The following is a 20094-nucleotide window of genomic DNA, read 5'->3' on the forward strand; positions in this document are numbered from 1 at the left end:
CAGTACTACATTGTCAACAGAATCTAGAGACAGTACTACATAGTCAACAGAACCTAGAGACAGTACGACATTGTCAACAGAACCTAGATACAGTACTACATTGTCAACAGAATCTAGAGACAGTACTACATTGTCAACAGAATCTAGATACAGTACGACATTGACAACAGAATCTAGAGACAGTACGACATTGTCGGTGTAATAATTAAAGCTAAAGCAATGGCATGGGATACCAAAACCATACACGATGAACTCTAGTAATCTGTATCTTTTAAGGAAGTGTATAAGGAACAAAATAAACTTCTCCGGGAAATACCAAGAATATATTAATTCCTCTCGTGTAACGAGGAGAGTTTAATCAATTACGCTGGCGACTTTATGAAATATGTTTAAACATTGAATTGTTATAGACGTGCCATTAACAAATACTGTATTGTTGTCTTCATAATTACAGAGATGAGTAATGGAATACACAACGTCTTCTGTTTATATACACATTTGAATGTAACTTTGAGCAATCCCTACCTTTACACTGAAAACGGCTGAATTGCACTGCATTACGAAATGCATCATCAGATGTGGCACCCTTTAATAAACAACGAGACTCAGGTGCAGAAGAGCAAGGACTGAATAAAACAGCATCATAAAGTTATTTCGTCATTCAGAGTAAAATGTCAATAGGCGTCAATAGAATACAACATCAAAGATTACACTACTGAATCTTTTTTTTCTTTTTCTTTTTTTGACGCATGTCTATTTTCACATATTTTAAATTGAATACCGCTTTTATCTTAATTATGTACACACATGCGTATTCCTTTACAACAATCCGAGGTTGCTGAATAAATCTCACTACGTTTTGTTCCGTCTTCTTTGTGGCTTACATGTAACAACAATGTCCAGCACGTAGATTGTTTAATCCTATACCACTTAGATCCCTACTGAGCGGGTCTCCTGAACACCGGACAAAGGTTAAGAACAGTTCACTCTCATTGATATAAGAATGTCCTAAACCGTGCTAAATATCAGTTGGTATCCCGCTGTACCAAATACCTCGTCACCAATACACACGTGTACAATGTATCACTTTGTCAATGTACCCCCGTCACCAAGACACACGTGTACAATGTATCACTTTGTCAATGTACCCCCGTCACCAAGACACACGTGTACAATGTATCACTTTGTCAATGTACCTCGTCACCAAGACACACGTGTACAATGTATCACTTTGTCAATGTACCACATCACCAGGACACACGTGTACAATGTATCACTTTGTCAATGTACCACATCACCAAGACACACGTGTACAATGTATCACTTTGTCAATGTACCACATCACCAGGACACACGTGTACAATGTATCACTTTGTCAATGTACCCCCGTCACCAAGACACACGTGTACAATGTATCACTTTGTCAATGTACCACATCACCAAGACACACGTGTACAATGTATCACTTTGTCAATGTACCACATCACCAAGACACACGTGTACAATGTATCACTTTGTCAATGTACCTCGTCACATGACAATGTTTATCACCTCCAAGTGTACAATCACCAACTTCTATATGAAATCTATGAAACGGTTTCAGAAAACGTATGTGGTATTACTGACCATTTCTATTTTCTTTACACAGCTTAATGAGCATGAATGAATACGACCCCGAATCGAGGAGAATTGACGGGTACATAGCTAACCGAACGAGCGGATACAGAGATCCTCCAGGTAGGATGGACGCATATGGTGGACAAGGTTCAGAGAGAATGGACGGCCACATCTCGGAGTCGGATAGAGCGAGTAAGTATATTGCCACTGGCAGTAGGAGTGTGGCATCACTGGACTCACAAGGCAAGAAGAAATCGTTCGGTCGCGTCATTGAACGTTTCGCAGAGAAGACGTCGATGCAAGGTGTTCCGTACATCAACCTTGCCAAGACTCGCGGTGCTAAGATAGCGTGGACTATACTACTGATCTGTGCCATTGGAATGATGGTGTTACATCTTTACTACCTTTCTAATCAGTTCTTCCTGTGGCCAAAAACCACAGTAATTCAACTGGGATTCAACAATCTGCAATTACCCGCAATTACCATTTGCAACGTAAACGTCATTCGGAACTCCAAACTCAGTCATAATTCTGACAGTGCACTCGATAGCTTACGGAGTTTAACCTCAGCTATCGACCCGACAAAACTTGATCCTACAAACACTGGCGGTTATACTGGTAATCAGGTGCCAGGAACCGGAACCGGAACTGGCACAGGGAACTGGAACCGGAACAGTTCCGGGACAGCCGGTGAGTATTTTATATATATATATAATCGCTAAATATTATCAAATTACGTACATGAATTTGTTTCCACATTGGTTCAGATTCAAAACTACCAATCAACGAAAGGCACTACAACAAATACTTCTTTGAACAGAAAGCACAAATGTATGAGTCAAATATGACAAAATGCAAAGAGTTAACTTTTGATTATAGATGTTTATAATGTTCAACTCCAGTACAAAATTGTCCAAAGCAAACATAAAATGCATAATTTTCCACTTAAACCAATGCTCAATTTTTGAGTTCAAACTTGCGCTTTCCGTGGGAGTTATCACCCCTGAAATATAGCACTCTTTTGTTGGGGGAGTTACAGGAGTGCGCCAACACGGGAGTACGGCTAGAATCGGAAGGCAAAGCTGTTGTCTCACTTTTGTCACGATGTCAGCACATCTGCTGTGTGCCGGGCGGCAATACGGCAACGAAAAAATCGTAATTAATTTGTCAAATATCCATGGATAGAAAGTGTAAAATAATATTTGGTCCAAAATAGGTGGAATATTGAATATTCGGAGAAAGTGGATCTCGCTTATTGTTACTAGCCCCCACTAGTTCTCAGTATGAAAGATGTCTGTAACTACAGTTCAAGTAAAACTGAGATGTTCTACACAAGTCTGGAGCACATCAAGCTAAGATTTAACTTCTACTTGGTCCCAGCCTCATGTATTCACAGTATTAGATTGGTGTGGCTTTAATAAATAGTAAATAGGAAAAGAATAGTTTCTCCTTCTTTGAAGAGCTCAAAATGAATACTTACTCGGACAATTGTGTATTGTTGTAGGATATATAATCAATTATCAATGTCTTTACTTAAGCATTGAACGGCTTTCAGTTGGCATTCATAGTCACTGAAATTTGAATTTGAAAATTTCCCAAAAAAATCGCACGACAAATAAAAAATCGCAGATGGTAAATATAAGCATTGAACGGCTTTCAGTTGGCATTCATAGTCAATATGAATGCAAACTGGACAGAGGCAAATTCCATGAAGCGCGCTTATATTTACCATCTGCGATTTTTTATTTGTCGTGCGATTTTTTTGGGAAATTTTCAAATTCATATTTCAGTTGGCAGTTCATAAGCTGGTGAACTCGCAACTGAATTGGTAGGGTTATATAGTGGCAGTGCCATACAATGGTAAATATAAAAGGATGACATAAACGAGTGTGTGACGTCATAAAGGTGACATTAATCTGTGAGTTGGTCTCAACGCTTCGGGTAAGAGTTTTGGCTGTAGACTGGTAAGACATGATTCAGATATAGGCTATTTTATTATGCTGAGCTCCACGTAAAAAAATGAGTAAACAGTTAATTCCAGCTTTGGTGCATTTTCGAACTCCAAAGTTAACTTCCCTTTGGCCTCGCAGTACGCTGTAAGAATTTATACAGAACCTTTAATAACATTTTTTGGATATTGGATATTTGGAAATACATTGTATTAACCACGATAAGAAAAAACGCTTCATCGCAATCATTTGAATGTTTGGACACGTCTGACGTGTAGATGTTCTACGCCTGTATACAGTATACAAAAACTGTTTTATTATACCCACATTAACATGCTTCAAATTTCTTGAAGACTGCATGCAAGTAATAAAAGCAAAGTCTTTTTCAGAAACAATCCTCTCCAACGCTTTTTCATCTAGATTATCGAATCTTGTAGAAAAAGCTTATGTCCGAAATGTTCCTGTAACAATCACTCGAACGATTTTAGTAAACAAACTGTGTCTGTTTCGCAGTGCTTCGTGTTGGTGTCGAAATTATTGCGAATGGTGTGTTAGCCGAATCCCTGTTTTCAGTTAGATGATATACATGTATCTCTTGGCCCTTTCTGACTTCGATCATGCTGTTAACAAATTACGATCAGAAATACGCTTCATCGTAATCATTTGAATGTGTTGGCGTGTACAAATCACGATCAGAAAGGCGCTTCACCATAAGCATTTGAATGTGTTGGCGCGTACGGATGTTCTTGGCCAGTTAACAATAAAAAATATTGACCGGTCAACTGTTGAAAATACTTAGTTTACATATTTACATAGAGAGTCATGTAACAAAACAAATTATATGCCTATTGCTTTTTTTACAACAGACTGGTAAGAGACGGAAGCGCTCCGTACAGACCTACAAAGACATCGATCTGACGGACTACAAACAAGAAAGTCCACCGAAGGACACATCTGTTGGCCCCCGTGATACTGTTTCGGACATAGAGGATACTTTTAAGGAGCTGTACATGAATGTGGATAGGTAGGTATAGACATATGTATATCTACCCGCTTGCACATAAAAATGTCCAAAACCTGGCACGTCCTTAAATGACCCTGGCTGTTACTAGGACGTTAAACAAAATAAACCAAACATAAAGATACCAATAGCTACAGCTAAACACAAACTTTGTATTGTTAGAGATTGTTTAAGGATCTAGCCAAGCATTTGTATAACAAAATATACTCTGCGCAATTGTGCAATGGTATGGGCATGCATAGCTACACACGTGTGTAATGGTATATACTGGGCATGCATAGCTACCCACGTGTGTAATGGTATATACTGGGCATGCATAGCTACACAGGTGTGTAATTTTTCATTTCAACAAATTTTATTGACATTTGATGTTATTTGTCAAAAGGATTAAATAACAGGCCAAGCCTATATAAATTTTCTCCTATGGTGGCAATTGGAATGTATAAATATATGGTTAAAGAGGCTTACCCGCAGACGGACCTGTAAACGGCACATCTCCGATCACTAAATAAACTTCAGTACACGTTTCTATGTGACAAAATTAGAGGCTTTCCGACTTTATTTCTTGAAAACAATTACAGAATATGTATTTAAAAGACGTTTTAAAACTCAACCTGAGAGGGAAATGTATGGAATATAACGGCAAATCTTCTTTGTAAATCGCCGCTGCCTTTGAAGTTATCACTGTGCGGCACTGTGCACGTGCTTGTTTCTTTGATGTGTCAATCAAATTAGACTCCACTTTATAGCGGGGACTTATTGCGGGTTGCGATTAAATAAATAATATTTAAAAAATGAGGTTTTAATATCACTTTTCAGCGTTTTATAAGGAAAATAAAATGAAAAACTCAACAATTCCAACAATCTGTCATGTGTAAAAAATCTTTTTCTATTAGCCAATTTTTCTGATCTCTCTGCGGGACAAGCCTCTTTAATATATAAATTTACTATGAAATGAAAAAATTACATGTATAACTAACATTTAAGGGAGATAACTCAAACATAAGCATTCACACATCATTCATACATTTTGCTTATATATACATGTATACATAATATTTGATAATATTTAATATGAACTTTATCTATAAGAATTATTCATTGACAGGCATTGACCATAAGTCCATGTGCATGTATCCACAGGTCGTGCCTGTCAATAATTAAGCGAAAATAATATATATAAATGTAAGATATTATATCAAAAATTGTCAGAAAAAATTACTATCACTCAAAATGTTTAGCAGACGCTATACTTCACATATATACAAGACTTGGCTAACTCAACTGCTGACACATGTGACCAATGAAGATGAAGGGATATTTCAGGACATGTATAATCATACATACTCATTCATTAAAATTAAGGTATAAATAATATAACATAGTACAATACAATATAATATATAATATATAATATCATGACTTATATATTTAAAGCATATAGAGATTAAAGCCTCTCGATTTCCCAATGAACAATTGAACATCATTTAGTATTTGTATATTTACAAACTTATCACAGTCAGGGCAACCTTGTAAGAAAGTGCTAATGTTAGAATGGTTATGATTTGCATAACTCTCTACTGAGGTAAACAGAGAATGTCTAATAGCATTATACCTAGGATAATCAAAGAAATAATGTGAAGCAGTTTCATTTTCAATATCACGTGTGCAATGGTAAATACTGGGCATGTATAGCTACACACGTGTGTAATGGTAAAAACTGGGCATACGTAGCTACACACGTCAGTAATTGTATATATACTGGGCATACTGTACATAGCTACCCACGTGTGTAATGGTATATAATGGGCATGTATAGCTACACACGTGTGTAATGGTATATACTTGGCATGTATAGCTACACACTTGTGTAATAGTTAATTCTGGGCATACAAAGCTACACAGGTGTGTAATGGTAAATACTGGGCATACAAAGCTACGCACTTGTGTAATGGTTAATACTGGGCATACAAAGCTACGCACTTGTGTAATGGTATACACTGGGCAAAATGTACATAGTTATGCACGTGTGTAATAGTATATACTGGGCATTCAAAGCTACGCACGTGCGTAATGGTATATACTGGGCATACGAAGCTACGCACGTATGTAATGGTATATACTAGGCATACTGTACATAGCCACACACGTGTGTAATGGTATATACTGGGCATACAAAGCTATGTACTTGTGTATTGGTATATACTTGGCATAATGTACATAGTTATGCACGTGTGTAATAGTATATATTGGGCATTCAAAGCTACGCACGTGTGTAATGGTATATACTAGGCATACTGTACATCGCTACGCACTTGTGTAATGGTATATACTGGGCATACTGTACATAGCTACGCACTTGTGTAATGGTATATACTGGGCATACAAAGCTATGCACGTGTGTAATGGTACATGTATATACTCGGCTTACAAAGCTATGCACCTGTGTAATGGTATATACTCGGCATAAATAGCTACGCACGTACACAGGAACACACCTGTTAGTATTAATTGTTTTTATTGTTTAACAGGAACACACGTGTAATGATTTTTTTATTTTATTGTTTACAGGGACACACGTGTTAGTATTAATTGTTTTTATTGTTTAACAGGAACACACGTGTAATGATTTAATTGATTTTATTGTTTACATGGACACACGTGTTAGTATTAATTGTTTTTATTGTTTAACAGGAACACACGTGTAATGATTTAATTGATTTTATTGTTTACTTGGACACACGTGTTAGTATTAATTGTATTTATTGTTTAACAGGAACACACGTGAAATGATTTAATTGATTTTATTGTTTACTTGGACACACGTGTTAGTATTAATTGTATTTATTGTTTAACAGGAACACACGTGTAATGATTTAATTGATTTTATTGTTCACATGGACACATGTGTTAATATTAATTGTTTTTTATTGTTTACAGGGACACACGTGTTAGTATCGGCCACTCTATAGATGATATGTTGGTATCTTGTGCCTTTAATGGTCAGACGTGTTATGCCGAGTAAGTAAACATTCACGTGTAAATACAAAGTGTATAATTAAATTTTGTTGGTTACGCTAATTTAACAATAGCCGTCATTGCGGTGACGTCATCAATGATCTCCATTGGATTGTTGTTATGTTTTATGCGTTTATAATTCCCATCGATTCCATAGCTCTAAACCCGATCGGCAAGGTATTCACAAGGAACAATTTATACATCTATTCTATTGGGACAGTTTGATGTGACATCTAAAACCGTCGATTTCTTATCGGCTGTCTGTTTTATTGTGAAATTGATGTCTCTTGTAAAAGGAAATATTTGTATCAAGCATACCTTCACACTGGTTACATCTTGTTCAGCGAAGGGACCAACTACTTCATTATCGTTCCCCTGGTTTCATTTCAGCAATTTCACATTGTTTCAAACGCCGTCCTATGGAAATTGCTATACCATCCAGTCACCAAAGTTTCTTTCCAAAACATCAGGACCATCAAATGGTAGGTAAATATTGATACTTGTATTCCTGTCACAGACACGAACAGATTATCTTTGTGTTAGTAATCATAATCAGACAAATATTGTCTATTAGTTGTTGTGAAGTTTTCTCGATTTCTGTTCAACTATATCTGTTTTGTTACTAAAAAAAACATGAACAGATTATTTGATTTGAAAAATAATAACAGGTCCCAGTTTCACCAATAAACCTAAAGTGAAGGAAATTCCTTACCTTAAAATTTCATAAACTATGTTGTTGTTTGTTTGTTTTGTTGTTTTCGCGTTACAAACATGTAACTCTGACCAGTCCGATAGAAGTAATGTATACTTACATGACGAATTTGAAAACTGTTCAGGTCTGAAGTTGATCCTGTACGTAGACAACCAAGACTATATAAAAGGCATTACACAAGGTCATGGCGCCAGAGTCACCCTACATTATCCCGGGACCATCCCTGACCCTGAAAACATGGGCTTCTATGTGTCAACCGCATTCGAAACAGATATCGGTTTAAAGTTGGTAGGTATGACTCGGCGAAATGTCGTCGTCTGGACAGTGTACTGTCCTCATATTCATAGATCTTTTCCTTTGTTGTGTTATGTTCCAAATATCTCATTATTGTTTAACTAACTTAAGTTTTCTTATTGTTTTTTTTGTTTTATATAGTTTGACTGTTTGTGAGACATATTTTGTCTGTGTTGTTGAAATGTTGATTTTTTTCTGTGTCGATGTGATGTTATATTTTGTCTTTCTTGTTGAGATGCTGTATTTTGTCAGTGTTGATTAAATGCTGTATTTTGTCTGTGTTTAGGAGATTCTTTATTTTGTCTGTGTTGATGGAATGCTGTATTTTGTCTGTGTTGATAAGATGCTTGTAACTAGTCTGTGTTGATAAGATGCTGTATTTTGTCTGTGTTGATAAGATGCTTGTAACTAGTCTGTGTTGATAAGATGCTTGTATTTAGTCTGTGTTGTTTAGATGCTGTGTTTTGTCTGTGTTGATAAGATGCTTGTAACTAGTCTGTGTTGATAAGATGCTTGTATGTAGTCTGTGTTGATTAGATGCTGTGTTTTGTCTGTGTTGATAAGATGTTGTATTTTGTCTGTGTTGTTATGATACTTGTATTTTAGTCTGTGTTGATGAGATTCTGTATTTTGTCTGTTTTGATGAGATGCTTTATTTTTTCTTTGATACTTTTCTTGTTGTTATTTGAAGACTAACAATTCACTCAGTAACACAATCCTTAGCTTCATTTTTTATCTGCCATACAAAGAAAAAACAACAACATTGTCCTGTTTCCTGGCGTAGTAAACTCTAACTTGTATCGTCATCCCATTTGTAAGTCTCGACTCTTGTGATGACAGGTTGATATTCAAAGGGAAGGTCAGCCATACGGTGAATGTACGGATGGCGAGGAGTTTGAGAAAAAGTACAAAAGGAAATATACAAGACAGGTAAATTGTTTTCTCACGGGCGATATATGTTTACTATACTTCTGTAACACAGTATGGTTACAATATGGTTATTGCAAATAATCACAGAAGAGATACTCAATGAAGCATTGAATCTCTACATGATCATAGTGACCTATCATCTTCTATGATACATACCCAGTTATCAACACAGTATACCCTAGGAATCCTATTTGAACTACCAGTCATTATATTTATATGTTATATACAATATACAAGCTACACTTTTAAAAATTATATGGTAATATGTTACACTTAGTATTCACTAAATATATCACACTGCATCTGCGGGCGCATCTTCTTTAGTTTGATGGCAAAGTATATTTAAATGTACATCGATTAGATCATGCGAAAACTTAAATAAATGGCACTATTCTCAAGCACAAATGATTCGCGATATTCTAAAAGACAAATTAGTCACGGTATTCTGAAGGACAAATAATTCGCGGTATTCTGAAGGAAAAATGATTTGCGGTATTCTTAACGACAAATGATTCGCAGTATTCTGAAGGACAAATTATCAGTATTTTATAGGCCAAAAATCTGTTTTTTCCACTGCTAGGCGTGCATCACAACCTGTGAGCAGGAAGCAATATTGGCGAGGTGTGGCTGTTATCACCGAGACATGCAGGAAGTATTCTATTTGGCCGGTAAGACAAACGAACGAGCCTGTAACACTACTGCTGAGATTGATTGTCTGGCGGACGTCCAGACCGAAATAGAGGATAAGACATTGGCATGTAGCTGTTTGAATCCGTGCACGTATGTATCGAAAGTGACCAGTTTATTGATAAAGAGATAACCCAGGCGTGGCACCAAGGAGATAACCCACTCATGTGTCCCCAAGTTCTATGAGATAACCAACTCATATATCCCAAAGTTCTAGGAGATAACCCACTCATGTGTCCCCAAGTTCTAGGAGATAACCCACTCATGTGTCCCAAAGTTCTAGGAGATAACCCACTCATGTGTCCCCAAGTTCTAGGAGATAACCCACTCATGTGTCCCAAAGTTCTAGGAGATAACCTACTCATATGTCCCCAAGTTCTAGGAGATAACCCCCTCATGTGTCCCCAAGTTCTAGGAGATAACCCACTCATGTGTCCCCAAGTTCTAGGAGATAACCCACTCATGTGTCCCCAAGTTCTAGGAGATAACCCACTCATGTGTCCCCAAGTTCTAGGAGATAACCCACTCATGTGCCCCCAAGTTCTAGGAGATAACCTACTCATGTGTCCCCCCAAGTTCTAGGAGATAACCCACTCATGTGTCCCCCCAAGTTCTAGGCGATAACCCACTCATGTGTCCCCCCAAGTTCTAGGAGATAACCCACTCATGTGTCCCCAAGTTCTAGGAGATAACCCACTCATGTGCCCCCAAGTTCTAGGAGATAACCTACTCATGTGTCCCCCCAAGTTCTAGGAGATAACCCACTCATGTGTCCCCCCAAGTTCTAGGCGATAACCCACTCATGTGTCCCCCCAAGTTCTAGGAGATAACCCACTCATGTGTCCCCCCAAGTTCTAGGAGATAATCCACTCATGTGTCCTCAAGTTCTAGGCGATAACCCACTCATGTGTCCCCCCCAAGTTCTAGGAGATAACCCACCCATGTGTCCCCAAGTTGTTGGAGATAACCCACTCATGTGTCCCCAAGTTGTTGGAGATAACCCACTCATGTGTCCCCAATTTCTAGGAGATAGCCCACTCATATGTCCCCAAGTTCTAGGAGATAACCCACTTATGTGTCCCCAAGTTCTATGAGATAACCAACTCATATATCCCCAAGTTCTAGGAGATAACCCACTCATGTGTCCCTAATTTCTAGGAAATAACCCTCTCATATGTCCCCAAGATCTAGGAGATAACCCTCTCATATGTCCCCAAGTTCTAGGAGATAACCCTCTCATATGTCCCCAAGTTCTAGGAAATAACCCACTCATATGTCCCCAAGTTCTAGGAGATAACCCTCTCATATGTCCCCAAGTTCTAGGAGATAATCCTCTCATATGTCCCCAAGTTCTAGGAGATAACCCACTTATGTGTCCCCAAGTTCTAGGAGATAACCAACTCATATATCCCCAAGTTCTAGGAGATAACCCACTCATGTGTCCTCAAGTTCTAGGAGATAACCCACTCATGTGTCCCCAAGTACTAGGAAATAACCCTCTCATATGTCCCCAAGTTCTAAGAGATAACCCACTCATGTGTCCCCAAGTTCTAGGAGATAACCCACTCATGTGTCCCCAAGTTCTAGGAGATAATCCACTCATGTGCTACCAAGTTTTAGGAAATTTTATCACGAGTCGCCACGTTTTGAATTAAAATAGAGTTTTCGGTCATCATAACATAAAAAACAAAAAAGACCTTCCATAATAATAATAATTTGTATAACCTTATACGAGTGATAATTGATATGTTGTGAGCCTCGTATTGAAGGAGGTACCCAAGGATGTTCTTTTTATACGCCCGACGAAAGACGGGACGTATTATGTTATCATGTTGGCGGGCGGACGGGCACATATGGTGTCCGGACCATAACTCCAATACTACTCGACCCAGGCCCTCCATACTTGACACAAATATACATCTTGATGAGCTGGAGTGTCGCATACCAAAATCATGCCCCTTTGATGATTTTACTTGTCCGGACCATAATTCCAGTACTACTCGACCCAGGCACTCCATACTTGACAAAAATATCAATATTGTTCAGCCAGAGGGTCGCATACCAAAATCATGCCCCTTACCCCCCTTGTTTGTGGAGTTATTCCCCTTTGATGATTTTACTTCGGGCACATATGGTGTCCGGACCATATCTCCAGTACAACTCAACCCAGGCTCTCCATACTTGACACAAATATACATCTTGATGAGTCGGAGTGTCGCACACCAAAAGCATGCCCCTTACCCCCCTTGTTTGTGGAGTTATTCCCCTTTGATGATTTTACTTCGGGCACATATGGTGTCCGGACCATATCTCCAGTACAACTCGACCCAGGCTCTCCATACTTGACACAAATATACATCTTGATGAGTCGGAGTGTCGCACACCAAAAGCATGCCCCTTACCCCGTATTTGCGGAGTTAAGTGTCGCATACCAAAATCATGCCCCTTACCCCCTTATTTGTGGAGTTATTCCCCTTTGATGATTTTACTTCGGGCACATATGATGTTCAGCTCTCCATACTTAACACAAATATACATCTAGATGAGCCGGAGTGTCACATACCAAAGTTATGCCCCTTACCCCCTTATTAGCGGAGTTATTGCCCTTTAATGATTTTACTTATCCGGACCATAACTTCAATACTACCCGACCCAGGCTCTCCATACTTGACACAAATATACATCTAGATGAGCCGGAGTGTCGCATACCAAAATCATGCCCCTTACCCCCTTATTTGTGGAGTTATTCCCCTTTGATAATTTTACTTGTCTGGTTAAAATTTTGTAATTGCTCACCGTTCACTTAATAATGGTATTAGGAGGCTGATTCTTTGCAAAGAGGTTCTTTTAATGTATATATTCTGTATGTAAACATGTGAACTAATTTTTGTGTTGTTGTGTCTAAACCAAGGTTTCCCATATTTGCAACATATACACATCTCATCATTTAAAGTTGCCCTTCGGTTTCGACTACACACCATTATGTGTATCAATATCTCCTTCCAACTTTCCAACAATGATACTTCATTTTAAAGCATTACAACATGTGAAACTACCCCCTTCCAAGTGTCAAATATTGCGGCGGGCGTATGTTGTGGCCCTCCAACGGGCCCTTGTTTAAGTCCTACTATTCTCTGACTATATAGGGCCGTGTATCCAAGGACGGGTTTCATTTGGTTTGTTTATATCGACGAGGTAGCATTCTAAAATAAACAAGACAAGCGGCTTTTGCAAAATGGACAAAATCGGTGAAAGAGCAGTGACCCAATGTTTGCATAAAAAAGGTTTAACATCTAAGGATATCCAAAATGATATGGTAGCAACACTAGGGAAAGATGCCCCTTCATATGCTACAGTGAAAAAGAAGATGGCGGAATTTAAGCGCGCCCGACAAAGCCTTGAGGATGACCCCCGTCCTGGAATGTTGCAACCCCAGAAATGGTCTATAAAGTTCATGATATTGTTATGTATGACAGAAAAACCACAGAAATATATATAGCCACTAGCCAGTATAGTTGGCATTTCACAGGAAAGAGTACATTCCATACTGACCGAGGATTTTGCAATGAGAAAGCTTTCGGCCCGATGGGTACCACGACTTCTGACAGTTGATCAAAAACACACCAGGCGCACATTATCGCGTGCTAATCTTAACCTTTTTTAGGAAGATCCAGAGATGTGTCACTTTGATGGATGAAACATGGGTCCATAATTTTACCCCAGAGGCCAAACAACAATCGAAACAATGGAATCACCCTGGCTCTCCCCGCCAAAAAAGGCAAAGACCGTTCCATCTGCAGGGAAGGTTATGGCCTCGGTTTTCTGGGATGCACATGGCACATACTATGCTTCACTTCTGAGGCAGTTACGGGAAACTATTAAACTTAAGCGCCGCGGAAAGCTCACTAAAAGTGTGTTATTCCGTGAGGACAATGCTCCTGTTCACAAGTCTGTCATTGCCATGGTCGCCATTCACGATTGTGGCTTTAAATTTATTGAGCAATCGCCTTATTCACCCGATCTCGCTCCATCAAACCTTCATCTTTTTTCCAAAACTGAAAACAGCTATTTCAGGAACCCACTTTCAGTCCGATGATGACGTCATATATGCAGTGATGACTTTCTGAACAGCCAAGAAAAGGAGTTCTATCAATCTGATTAAAATACAGATCCTAATACTATCGTGTTGAGGATCTGACAGCGACCAACAGGAGGTCATGTGCAGATGACCTTTATCATTTCCATAACTCGAAAATCAACAGCCAATCAAAACGTTCCTTTTAAACGGCGGTTGGTTGACGAACGTAAACATGGCCCCACCTGTTTCAACCCGTTCACACTCAATAACACCAACCACACATTCTATGTCTTTGATTCTTTCTGCCGAAAGTTTCAGTTTCTGATTAGTGAATTTGGTTATTATCTTTTTACCTTCAGCTGATATTTCTTTTTGGACAAACGAAAACCCACATATCAAACAGATATTGTCCAAAAAGAACACCCGCCTTGGCGTAGATGCGCCTGCACTGGACGCGGCCATCTTTGTATACGGTCGTTCGGGTTTCTCGGTACTTTACGATCGATATACGACAAGTCTAGAAACAAATCGAAATGAGTCTCATCACTTTCAGAATCTGGTAAGCTGTTATTTGATTGGTTAATACAAAGGTCATCTGCACATGACCTGTTTGTCGCTGTCAGATCCTCAACACGATAGTATTAGGATCTGTATTTTAATCAGATTGGGAGTTCTATAAAAGTGACATTGAAGCCCTCGAACACCGCTGGCAAAAGTGTATAGATACTGAAGGGGATTATATTGAAAAATAATACAATATGTCCGGCAAAATCCAAATCCTTCAAGATGAGGCTCAAAACATATTAATCAGCCCTCTTAATACGCTTTAGAAAAATAAAAACAAATGTTACAATAGTTGGTACATTTAATGGACTTGAGCCTTAGCAGTCGTTGATAATATTTACACTATCCATTGACAGGGAGACGCAGTATGTAAAGGCCTTTAGTACGAGACAGTGGCCGACCGATGATTACTCGGTAAGTAATCAGTACATAGCAATTACTCTCATGGAACAGTTCACGTAAGGTGTACCTTTTAATAAGTACTCAGAAGTTAGCATCACGTGGTACATTCTACAGGTGTATATATAGGTACCCGTTAAGTACTCGGATGTTAGCATCACGTGGTACATTCTACAGGTGTAGATATAGGTACCCGTTAAGTACTCGGATGGTAGCATCACGTGGTACATTATAGGACAGGTGTAGATATAGGTACCCGTTAAGGACTCGGATGTTAGCGTCACGTGGTATATTATACAGGTGTAGTTGAGGTGTAGGTATAGGTACCCCTTAAGGACTCTGACGTTAGCATCACGTGACCGTTTGTGATGTATGAAGTGTATTATTTTGTATGAACTGTTACAGACAGTGCTGGTACAGAGTATCTGCGAGACTGAAAACAGAACAGACGATTGTCGACACCTAGCTACTATCACAGATAAAACAGAATTAAGGTAATTAATTAATCTTTCTCTTTTCTGTATTGGTATAAGTAGATGATATTGCCATTTAAATTTCACACAATTATTCTGATACTATGATAGATACATATATAGATAATGAAAGTGATCATCCCTATTTTCAGCTCAAATTTTCTCAAGGTTATCATCTATTATGAAGATTTGAACTACGAAAAGATTGAGGAAGCGCCAGAAATCGAGGTAAGATTTCCTATAATGCTATTCGTATACCACTACGTCTGTGTTGATATGTTGTTATCCACCCAAAGCTTAAAACATTAAATATACATCTCCCGTCCTATACACATCCCGCCATATACATCTCCTATCAAATACATCTCCCGTCCTATACATCTTCCGTCCTGTACATCTCCCGTCCTATACATCTCATATCCTATACATCTTACGTCCTATACATCTCCCGTCCTATACATATCCCGTCCTAAACATCTCCCGTTCTATACATCTTCCGTCCTATACATCTCATATCCTATACATCTAACGTCCTATACATCTCCCGTCCTATACATATCCCGTCCTATACATCTCATATCCTATACATCTTCCGTCCTATACATCTCATATCCTATACATCTTCCGTCCTATACATCTCCCGTCCTATACATATCCCGTCCTATACATATCCCGTCCTATACATCTCCCGTCCTATTCATCTCCCGTCCTATTCATCTCCCGTCCTATACATCTCATATCCTATACATCTTCCGTCCTATACATCTCATATCCTATACATCTTCCGTCCTATACATCTCCCGTCCTATACATCTCCCGTCCTATACATATCCCGTCCTATAATATCCCGTCCTATACATCTCCCGTCCTATACATCTCCCGTCCTATACATATCCCGTCCTATACATATCCCGGCCTATACATATCCCGTCCTATACATCTCCCGTCCTATACATCTCCCGTCCTATACATATCTTACCCTATACATCTCCCGTCCTATACATATCCCGTCCTATACATCTCCCGTCCTATACATATCCCGTCCTATACATCTCCCGTCCTATACATCTCCGTCCTATACATCTCCCGTCCTATACATCTCATATCCTATACATCTCCCGTCCTATACATCTCATTTCCTATACCTCTCCCGTCCTATACATCTCCCGTCCTATACATCTCCCGTCCTATACATCTCATATCCTATACCTCTCCCGTTCTATACATCTCCCGTCCTATACATCTCCCGTCCTATACATCTCCCGTCCTATACATATTCTGTCCTATACATCTCCCGTCCTATAATATCCCGTCCTATACATCTCCCGCCCTATACATATCCCGTCCTATACATCTCCCGTCCTATACATCTCCCGTCCTATACATCTCCCGTCCTATACATCTCCCGTCCTATAATATCCCGTCCTATACATCTCCTGTTCTATACATCTCCCGTCCTATACATCTCCCGCCCTATACATCTCATATCCTATACATCTTACGTCCTATACATCTCCCGTCCTATACATATCCCGTCCTATACATCTCATATCCTATACATCTTCCGTCCTATACATCTCATATCCTATACATCTTCCGTCCTATACATCTCCCGTCCTATACATATCCCGTCCTATACATATCCCGGCCTATACATATCCCGGCCTATACATATCCCGTCCTATACATCTCCCGTCCTATACATCTCCCGTCCTATACATATCTTACCCTATACATCTCCCGTCCTATACATATCCCGTCCTATACATATCCCGTCCTATACATCTCCCGTCCTATACATATCCCGTCCTATACATCTCCCGTCCTATTCATCTCCCGTCCTATACATCTCATATCCTATACATCTCCCGTCCTATACATCTCATATCCTATACATCTCCCGTCCTATACATCTCATTTCCTATACCTCTCCCGTCCTATACATCTCCCGTCCTATACATCTCCCGTCCTATACATCTCCCGTCCTATACATCTCATATCCTATACCTCTCCCGTTCTATACATCTCCCGTCCTATACATCTCCCGTCCTATACATCTCCCGTCCTATACATATTCTGTCCTATACATCTCCCGTCCTATAATATCCCGTCCTATACATCTCCCGCCCTATACATATCCCGTCCTATACATATTCTGTCCTATACATATCCCGTCCTATAATATCCCGTCCTATACATCTCCCGCCCTATACATATCCCGTCCTATACATCTCCCGCCCTATACATCTCCCGTCCTATACATATTCTGTCCTATACATCTCCCGTCCTATAATATCCCGTCCTATACATCTCCTGTTCTATACATCTCCCGTCCTATACATCTCCCGCCCTATACATATCCCGTCCTATACATCTCCCGTCCTATACATCTCCCGTCCTATACATTTATCTGACGATTACTGGTCTAGAACTGTCGGAAATGTTCTGCAAAAATAAAATATCTAATTTTCAATGATGTCATCGAAATAATTATTTTCTTTACCGATGTTTGATATAACCGACGATCTACAATACGAAGAATGTTAAAGATTGGACTATTGCTTTTCTTAAAACAATACCACATATCACTAATCGTAACCTGGTCTGGTTTACATGGTAACCTATGTTATCACACTGTCGCCATGACATGCCTATAAAAACCTGAAGCTGTTTCTCTGTTGCAGACGGCCCAGTTCGCTTCAGATGTAGGTGGCGCCATTGGCCTGTGGATAGGACTATCAATGCTCAGTATGTTTGAAGTGGTACAATTACTCGTAGAGTTGTGTGGTTTTGGCGCTAGCAAGTGTAAAAGGGACGAGGCAAGGAAAGAGAGAGCTAGGCGGAAACAACAACAGCGACGACAGAGAATGCGACAGCACGATTACTTCAACAAGTACGGCTTAGAGCATGGCATGGCGAGGCATAACGTTAATGGAATGCCGCCGGATTACCGGGTACGGCATGGTGTAGACGGAATACCGCCGGATTACCGGGTACGGCACGATGTAGACGGGGTGCCACCGGATTACCGGGCACGGCACGGTGTAGACGGGATGCCGCCGGATTACCGGGTACGGCACGGTGTAGACGGAATGCCGCCGGATTACCGGGAGAAGTATAGCACTCCGAATCATTCGATGAACGGATACAAGGAAGAGGACGGTTATAATTATATTCTTTACAAAGGCCATTCTGTCAGTGAACGACATTAAACATCCTACTCACAGTTCACCACTGGTGTGTTAGAACGTTGTTTATGGTCATCATGTAATGTAAATCATAAAAACTGAAACCATTAAGGTACTTGTGGAGGACTTTCAGTATGGACTAGATGATATCTATAGTGGACATGTCGATAGGATACTAGATTGGTCTAATCTGTTTTCATTGGATTCCTTAAACACAATGTACTGGTACCTGTCTAACTCGTGTAGATACGTTCTGTATTAGGCTATTACCCTTATATACGAGTTGGTGATCCAGAATTAACGCTCTGCAAAACATCCCCCTATCCACACAACATTTTACCTGACAATCATGACGTCTTTTCCATTATAACAATAATCTGTTTTAGTGTTAAATTGACTTTTCCATTCGTTTCTTGTTAACAATGACACTTACCAAATCGAAATTATAACGTACTCGGGATAATTATGGATATTATTTTTTAGTTATTTGGTACGTCCAAACTTGAATAAAAAAATAAAATATCATAATCATATCGGTACATTAACAGAATTTATAATCGACCCATTTAGTCAGCGGGAAAATTGGTACGTCCTGCTGTGAGTTGCGATGCTGTAACATTAGAATCGATGCTTACGAATGGTGCCATAATGGTGTTTTACACATACGGAACTTGAGAGCGAATTCCCGTTATTCAGATCATAGTTATCCAAGTTTTACCAACTTTCACGTAATAAATTAAAACAAAATCCATGGTAATCAGAAAAAAAATTGTAAACGTATAATAATATAAATCCTAGATTTTGATTTCGATTTAAAGTATAGCTGTTCAGATAACCATTACTCCAACAGTCATTTGGCTTTAGTCCACCCGACTCTTCCAAGAAACCATAGACATCTGGCTTATACTGATTATTATCACCGGCTTTAGTTAGATAAAGCCACCTGGCTAAGGTATGTTATGATAAAGTCACCTGGCTAAGGTATGTTATGATAAAGTCACCTGGCTAAGATATGTTATGATAAAGCCACCTGGCTAAGGTATGTTATGATAAAGTCATCTTGCTAAGGTACATGTATGTTATGATAAAGCCACCTGGCTAAGGTATGCTATGATAAAGCCACCTGGCTAAGGTATGTTATGATAAAGTCACCTGACTAAGGTA

The 20094-nt window shown here is 39.3% G+C and overlaps 1 protein-coding gene across 1 annotated transcript; it reads left to right on the plus strand.

The window, feature by feature from the left end:
- Nucleotides 1-1658: 1658 nt before the first annotated feature.
- LOC117324872 (FMRFamide-activated amiloride-sensitive sodium channel-like) lies at nucleotides 1659-19461 on the plus strand. The gene is made up of 12 exons (XM_033880700.1): nucleotides 1659-2057; nucleotides 2182-2307; nucleotides 4433-4590; nucleotides 7528-7608; nucleotides 7996-8087; nucleotides 8442-8605; nucleotides 9452-9541; nucleotides 10122-10321; nucleotides 15227-15284; nucleotides 15675-15763; nucleotides 15895-15970; nucleotides 18427-19461. Exons 1-12 carry the CDS (start codon nucleotides 1659-1661, stop codon nucleotides 18952-18954), a joined length of 2061 nt encoding a protein of 686 aa, XP_033736591.1. The 3' UTR covers nucleotides 18955-19461.
- The last annotated feature ends 633 nt before the right edge of the window (nucleotides 19462-20094 follow it).

Source organism: Pecten maximus, chromosome 4, assembly GCF_902652985.1.
Source record: "Pecten maximus chromosome 4, xPecMax1.1, whole genome shotgun sequence".
Classification (NCBI taxonomy): domain Eukaryota; kingdom Metazoa; phylum Mollusca; class Bivalvia; order Pectinida; family Pectinidae; genus Pecten; species Pecten maximus.

What these genes read in the sequence shown, in the direction of transcription:
- LOC117324872 (XM_033880700.1), top strand. Translation starts at nt 1,659, where the DNA reads ATGAATGAATACGACCCCGAATCGAGGAGAATTGACGGGTACATAGCT. An exon ending in CTGTACATGAATGTGGATAG is followed by an intron (nt 4,591 to 7,527) that starts GTAGGTATAGAC and finishes TATTGTTTACAG; the next exon opens with GGACACACGTGTTAGTATCG. An exon ending in GGTCAGACGTGTTATGCCGA is followed by an intron (nt 7,609 to 7,995) that starts GTAAGTAAACAT and finishes GTTTCATTTCAG; the next exon opens with CAATTTCACATTGTTTCAAA.